Raw genomic sequence first — 7,379 nt, 5'->3', positions numbered from 1 at the left:
TTGGACACATGCCTGTTCAGGGCTTGTTCGGTGGGGGGTGCCTCGACGCCGCGGGGTAATGGCGGGGTACGTTAGGGCGCTGTACATCCAACAATATTTCCATCTGCCCCTCACTGCTTCCAACCCTCTATTTGGCCCACAACCTACCTGCCTAGGTACCAAGTACGCTTCGCATGCCCGTACAAGCTGCCATCCGACTATACACACTAGTCACGCCGTGCCTGGTGCACAACACATCATATCATCACTATCGTGTAGCATTGGTAATTAGGAAACTGATTCATGATTTGCCCCCCCTAACTACAGACCGAGAGACCGAAAGAGAAATCGAGACGTGAACCTGCCCCATTATTCTCCGATGGCTCCCGTCCGCACCTTCAGAAGCATTAAGGTGCCGGAGAGACCCATGAGCCTTCTTCGCCCGCAATGAAGCCACTTTTTGTGATCGCCACTGATGAGCCAGGGCGCAGCTGGCCGCGCGGCAACCGGCCAGCCGCGCCCCCAGGCGACGTCTCTAAGCAGCGTCGACCGATCTATCGACAAACAACAACGACTAGACAGGACCTTCTTCGACGGTCCTGGGAAGCACGCCACCCAAATGCAAGGTCCGTCCGTGATAGGGTGGATCTCCGAGTGTGCCCTAGTCCCAAGACCCAAAACGCGTGGTGTATGTGTGTGTGTGACGCTTAGATGAGGTCGGCGACGTTCATGGGCATCTCCTCAATCTGGGTGCTGTAGAACTGCTCAATCTCACGCATCATGCGAACATCCTCGGCGGTAACAAAGTTGATCGCAACGCCCTTACGGCCGAAACGGCCACCACGACCGATACGGTGGATGTAGTTCTCGCGGTTGGCGGGAAGGTCGTAGTTGATGACCAGCGAGACCTGCTGGACGTCGATGCCACGAGCCAGAAGATCGGTGGCGATCAGGACACGGGAAGAACCGGAACGGAACTCCTTCATAATCAGGTCACGCTGACCCTGGTCCATGTCACCGTGCATGGCGGAGACGGTGAAGTCACGGGCAGTGAGCTTGTCGGTGAGCCAGTCGACCTTGCGACGGGTGTTGCAGAAGATGACGGCCTGGGTGATGGTGACAGTCTCGTACAGATCGGAGAGGGTGTCGAGCTTCCACTCCTCCTTCTCGACGGCAATGTAGAACTGCTTGATACCCTCAAGGGTAAGCTCGTCCTTCTTGACGAGAATACGGATGGGGTCGCGCATGAACTTGGTGGTGACCTCGAGGACGTCCTGGGGCATGGTGGCGGAGAGAAGGACGACCTGGGTGCTCTGGGGAAGGAGCTGGAAGATGTCGTAGATTTGCTCGGTGAAACCGCGCTGGCAAGACGTGTTAGACGACTTGTGGGAATTCAGAGAGGGAAAAGGGTGGAACGTACCGAAAGCATCTCGTCGGCCTCGTCGAGAACGAACATCTTCATGCTGTCGGTCTTGAGGAAACGACGCTGGATCATGTCGTGGACACGGCCGGGGGTACCGACGACGACCTGAGGACCGTCCTGGAGGGCCTTCATGTCGTCGCGGACAGAGGTGCCGCCGATGCAGGCGTGGCACTCAATGTTCATGAAGTCACCGATGGCGATGACGACCTTCTGGATCTGCTGGGCCAGCTCACGGGTGGGAGCAAGGATAAGGGCCTGGCACTGCTTGACGGCGGGGTCGATCTTCTGCAGGACAGAGATGGAGAAGGTGGCGGTCTTGCCAGTACCGGACTGGGCCTGGGCAATGACATCGTTACCTGCGCATTGTGTGAGTGGGAGGTGAAGGGGGGAGTAGGGATTCAAGTCGGTGGCTTTACATACCCTTGACAACGGGCATGATGGCACGGGCCTGGATGGCGGAGGGACGCTCGAAACCCTGGACACCGCCTATCAGTATGCGACATATTGTGGGAGGATGGAATTTCGCCGACGAAGCGACGAGGTGAAGAAAAACTTACGTAGGCGTAGACACCACGGAGAAGCTCAGACTTCAGCTCCATGTCGTCGAACGACTCGCAAACCTCGGTCCAGTTGGACTCGATGGTCGCTGTAGTAAGGCTGGTCAGCAACGGGTCGCTGAGGGGTAGTAGCAGGTGGGTGGGCGGTGCGTCGCCTTGCGTCGCGGTTCCATGCGACGAGCGCGATGCGATGCGACACAGTCCAGCGTAACTGCAAGGGCGGAAAAGAGGATGTCGCGATCACTCACCCTCGTTGATCTCCTCCAGTCCCTGAGAGTCAGCCATGATTGCGGTTTGGTGTTGCGATTGTTGGTCGGCGGGCAAATGCGGCTTGTCGTAATCACACGGGAGACTCGTAGAGTATACCGTGGAAAATCGTCAAAGAGAGTCTAGATATTTAATCTGAGACTCGTCTAAGTGCTCTTGATAGAAATCAAAGAGCAGGGGGGAATGTCAAGTTGTTGGTGTTGAGGTGGATAAGTGATCTGGGTGGTCGTGGTGTGGCGGCACGGGAGAAAGAGAAGAGTCGTTAATTTTTTTTTCTTGCCAGTCACGTGGTTGGCCAGCGATAGGAGAAAGAGGAGGGGCAGGGGCGATCCCACGGTTTTAAGCGATGTTGAGCCGTGCCACGCCTGTCTTCCGACGCAGCACTGACCTCACAGCCTGCCCCTGCCCCCACCTCACTTGACTGTCATCAGCCCATTCAACACAGCGGCGACATCCTAGTCCAGCCAGATGCCTGTCAGTGGAGGGGAGTCCCAAAGATGGATTTTTCCCTACTATTTTGGCCTCAGTCAACATTCTCTTGAGACCTCGAACACTTGACCGTGAGGCGAAACTCTGACCAGCGAGTCATCCTGGGGTCACATGGTGGTCAAGCCCTGATCCTTTCTTTTTTTTTTTCCCTTCCTCCTTTGTACAGTGTCTTAGCTTTCTGCCGAGTCCCCCACGTCTACCTCCAGACCAGGGCCCCAACCTGGCTGCCCCTCCACCACACGCATTGATCGCTTTATACACATGACGGCCAACGACATCTCTCGGCCGAACGGCCTTGCGGCTAATAATGGCACGTCTCACGTCAGGGAGCCAAACGTTGAGCATGCCGCACACCGAAGATGCTATGACACCGACGAAGCATGAGTCAATCTCAAGCCTTCCCACCCACCCTTTAGGAGGGAAGCCTCTCGGCAACCAATTTCTCCATGAAGGTCCGAAGGCACGCCCTTCTGCCGGCGCTTTTCGGTCATTCTCCGACGAGACACTCATGATGTTTCTGGAATATCTTGACCAGCATTCACTGAGGCGGTTAGGCTATACATGCCGATTCCTTTACGCCTTTTGTTCGTCTGCTGAGTTGTGGAAGCCCCTTTTCCTTGAGTGAGTCTTCTTCCTCTTCCAACACAAGGCTGCCGGTGCCCGGGATGAGGCCAAACACGGCACTCAGTCATCCTGTATGACTGAGTCACAGTCGCGGTGTTGTGTGGCCGAGGACCTACAGGATTGCAAAGGCTAAAACTAACTGTTCCCAGGCACCATACGACAGGTCGGTTTGGCGGGAAATGGCAGGGTTCTTGGAGGGCAACACTGCTCGGGCTGGCAGTTGACCAGGAATCCAAGATTGACTGCAGCAATGTTTTCTCGGATGTCCTTCACAGGCCATTGTCTGCAGCCATCTGGACTTGTCCAGGTTTGCCACCAAGATCCCCCGTGGTAACCAAATCACCAAGCTTGGCAATTTGTCATATGATGAGTTCGCAGCCTCATGGACTGAAAAGCCCTTTGTGTTGACGAAATGCATTCAGGATTGGCCGGTCTTCCAGACCTGGACCATTGAGACGATTTTGAAGCAATACGGTAACGTGGAGTTTCGTGCCGAGGCTGTAGACTGGCCCTTCTCGACATATCACGACTACATGCAAAACACAACTGACGAAAGCCCCCTCTATCTTTTCGACAAGAAGTTCGCTGAGAAGATGCACATCAAAGTGGGTCGTGAAGAGGGCGCAGCGTATTGGAAGCCAGAGTGCTTCGGTCCAGATCTCTTTGAGCTTCTTGGAAACGAGCGGCCAGCGCACCGATGGCTGATCATTGGCCCCGAGCGCAGCGGCTCAACCTTCCACAAAGACCCCAACGCAACGAGCGCCTGGAACGCAGTTCTGCAGGGCTCCAAATACTGGATCATGTTCCCGCCCTCCGTGTCGGTGCCCGGCGTGTTCGTTTCCAGGGACGCGAGCGAGGTGACGAGCCCCATCAGCATAGCCGAGTGGCTGGAGACTTTCCATGACGAGGCACGGCAGCTGCCTGAGTGTATCGAGGGCGTCTGCCATGTAGGGGAGATCCTGCACGTCCCCAGCGGATGGTGGCATCTCGTGGTCAACCTGGAGAGCGGTATTGCGCTGACTCAGAACTTTGTACCCAAGTCGCCTTCGCTCCACCACCTCTCCGAAGCGTTATCGTTTCTCCGAGACAAGGCTGACCAGGTGACTGGTTTCGAGCGCGATGTGAAGGACCCCTATGGGCTGTTTGTGGAGCGGCTGCAGGCAACATACCCCGAGGCACTCGAGGAGGCGTTGCGCATCTTGGACAGTAAGGCGGTGCATAAAAAACGGAAATGGGAGGAGGCAGTCGGCGCAGGGCCGGCGGAAGCTGAGGGTGGAGGGTTCAGTTTCGGGTTCGGCGGCGATGACGATGACGAGATACCCTGAATGGATGCATTTTCGGCGGCTGCTTTTGGTCGTTCATGGCGCATCTAGACATGCGATTGTCGTATGAGGTTTTGGTCACTAGCCAACGGCCACCGAGACACATTGTGGGCGTACTCTGAACGACCAGGCGATTTGGTTTCGGCAGAGATTAGACAAAAAGACAGTCCAAATTGAGTTTTGGGACACAGATGGCCTGGCATGAAGCATTAGGAAGCTTCTCTCATCAACATGACAAGGCTGTCGGCATTCGCAACTACCATACTCTATGCTGATGTTGGGGCACAGAGTCATGATCATACTTCTCCGAGACCATGTCTGTGGTTTGCTGGATATGATCATACCTACGCTTTTCTTACTGATACGATGAGCACACTGCAGGCATGTAGTCGGACATCTGAGAGTCCGCACGATGCTTTTCACTAACATCTCCGACGAGGGCCTCCTTCTGGGCAACGCCACCAGCGAGGTCAGTGTGTCAAGACTTGACCTCACATCAATACACCGCTCCGGGAGACTTTTCAAATGTAAACCCAACCGAGTTGAGCATCATCAGCCTCACAGTATACAAAGACCTTGTGGCTTGACACTGGTCATAGACTTTCACCATCGGCTTGAATGCATGATGGTCTAGATAGCAAGGCAGATATGCAGGTGTACCTCTCTGTGCAAGGCCTGTCTTCTTGGATGTATGACACAATGTGAGCGAATCGTAGGTAGTCAATGTCTCGCAGGCTGGGCATTGTTATGACCACTAGGGAAGCCCAAAGCTCTGAGCCTCGTAGTCTCTGCCCACGATGGATTGATATCTCTGTATTGCAAAATGAAGACGAGGACAGTATAGAGAGGCAAGGCCAACAAGATGTGAGAAGATATGGCAGCAAGTTATTCGCTGGAGATATAATTATTGGGGGGGGACCACCGAGGTGGCGGGCCGGCCGGTGCAGGAGATCGCTGTTGCTTTGTGGCTGAGCAACAACGAGAGCGAGCGGACAGAGCGTCAAGAGCTTTGTATCATTTGTGGGTGAACATGGCTCAGCTTTCAAGCATTTCTACAGACAAATCGTTTCCGATAGCTTAAAATGAAATGTCGCAATAAAACCAAACAGACCTCTACTGGCCTCGTGCGTGAGCATCGGACTGCAGCTCCATTTGTGTTCACACTGCTTTGGCATGCGTTCAACATCATAGCCCCAGTGGGACGCTGTGAGGCTGGAAGCTACCGCTAGGGCGTGTACTACCCTCAGAGGTACCTTAGGCGGGTAGCTCATGTGGGGAGCAGCCCGTTGTCTTCCTACCAGGGCACAGGCACCATCAGGGACATACTTGGAGACGTCCCTGGAGAGACGATGCATGCCAATCTAGGTACCTACCTTAAGGGACCTTAAGCTACCTAGCTAGGTATATGGCCAGAAGGTATCTGTTCGGATACCACGAAGAATATTTTTTTTTTTTTATTTTTTTTTTTTTGATTCGGACACGCAGGCAGGCGCCCTCCATCTCGAACTCAGTCAGCTTAGGTACCGGGAACGCTTGGCGGCCTGTCCCCTGCCTTCAGCTCTTCTGCGACACGGCCTCGCGGCAACCCCTGCCTCGCCGCTTCAATGCACAAGCCCCCAGCCAACCAGGCCATGCGCCCACCACCCACGACGAAGCTCGTCACGTCACGGTGTCCAGTCCAGTCGCACCTCAGTTGGTGAAGGGAAGAAGCCGACAAGACAATGGAACAGACGGAGCGGACGGGCTTCCACCCACCTGGCCGGCCACCTCATGTGACAGGTCGCATCCAAATTGTGCATTCTCACTCGCCGACCCATCTCAGACTTGACGCTCTTTGCATCAAATCTCCATCAGTTCTCTTCAATCTCCGACCGACTGAAGGCAAACCCTGACATCCACTGCATCCATCGTTGATGCTGCCCGCCCATGCCTCCTCTCAGAGCCCGAGCCTCGACAAATAGTTCCCTCCCCAAGCTACCTATACCCATATCGACCGTCTGAGGTCCCCACTCAGGTGGTCCAGTCCCCTCTTTTCATCCAAGGTGAGAGCTTCCCACTAGCCTCCCCTCCCTTCCCGCTGTCGCCCCAGGCCCAACCGTCTGTCCATGCTGCTGTTGCTGCTGTTGCTGCTGTTGCTGCTGCTGCTGCTGCTACGTGCACCCACCATTCATTTACCTTTGTCTGCTCACCACTCCATCCACACGCACTCACCCTTTCCACTCACACTTGCTGCTGCTCTCTTCTGTCCCCAAACACAAACACCAACGCACCGCGAAACACGACGCGCCCCTCCGGCAATGTACGGCTCATAGGTTTCCACACGCTGCAGGAGCTGACGTAGGATGTCTTGTCCATGCTGCTGCTCTTGCTAACACTGCTTCTCGAACCATAGCCTTTCCTTGTTCCTTTTCCCCAAGCACCACCACCTCCCGTCACCTGCAACCCTCTACAGGCTGCATATCGGACCCCCCCCCTCTTACCCACAGTACTACCTACCCACCTGAACCCGAGAGAGATACGCAACGTCCTGTCCCCACTTCGAATCGGAGCTACTGCTGGATCAACAACAGCACGCCTACTCGCTCTCCCCCCTTCCCTGCCTGTCATTCTCATATCGCCATTCTCTCGGCCTCGAAATCCCATTGCTCCGACCCTCTTTCCTTCCAACCTCTCCGAGCGGTGGCTGCGATCCTCTGCATAGGGCCCCTCCCCGACGCG

The 7,379-nt window shown here is 55.3% G+C and overlaps 3 protein-coding genes across 3 annotated transcripts; 2 read left to right on the top strand and 1 right to left on the bottom strand.

Annotated features, from left to right (window-relative positions):
• Positions 1-686: 686 nt before the first annotated feature.
• Positions 687-2,497, bottom strand: VDBG_04747 (ATP-dependent RNA helicase eIF4A; the record flags this gene model as incomplete). Its single annotated transcript, XM_003005095.1, has 5 exons — positions 687-1,340; positions 1,400-1,758; positions 1,823-1,877; positions 1,960-2,048; positions 2,208-2,497. 5 exons carry the CDS (start codon positions 2,242-2,244, stop codon positions 687-689), a joined length of 1,194 nt encoding a protein of 397 aa, XP_003005141.1.
• Positions 2,498-2,976: 479 nt separating this feature from the next.
• On the top strand, positions 2,977-3,099 carry VDBG_04746 (conserved hypothetical protein; the record flags this gene model as incomplete). The annotated part of the gene is made up of 1 exon (XM_003005094.1): positions 2,977-3,099. The coding sequence occupies one exon, from the start codon at positions 2,977-2,979 to the stop codon at positions 3,097-3,099; it is 123 nt and encodes a 40-aa protein (XP_003005140.1).
• Positions 3,100-3,589: 490 nt separating this feature from the next.
• Positions 3,590-4,664, top strand: VDBG_04745 (F-box protein; the record flags this gene model as incomplete). The annotated part of the gene is made up of 2 exons (XM_003005093.1): positions 3,590-3,646; positions 3,762-4,664. 2 exons carry the CDS (start codon positions 3,590-3,592, stop codon positions 4,662-4,664), a joined length of 960 nt encoding a protein of 319 aa, XP_003005139.1.
• Between the last annotated feature and the right edge of the window lie 2,715 nt (positions 4,665-7,379).

This window comes from Verticillium alfalfae, genomic scaffold (assembly GCF_000150825.1).
Source record: "Verticillium alfalfae VaMs.102 supercont1.5 genomic scaffold, whole genome shotgun sequence".
Taxonomy (NCBI): Eukaryota; Fungi; Ascomycota; class Sordariomycetes; order Glomerellales; family Plectosphaerellaceae; genus Verticillium; species Verticillium alfalfae.
This window is presented reverse-complemented; position numbering and strand designations above follow the sequence as displayed.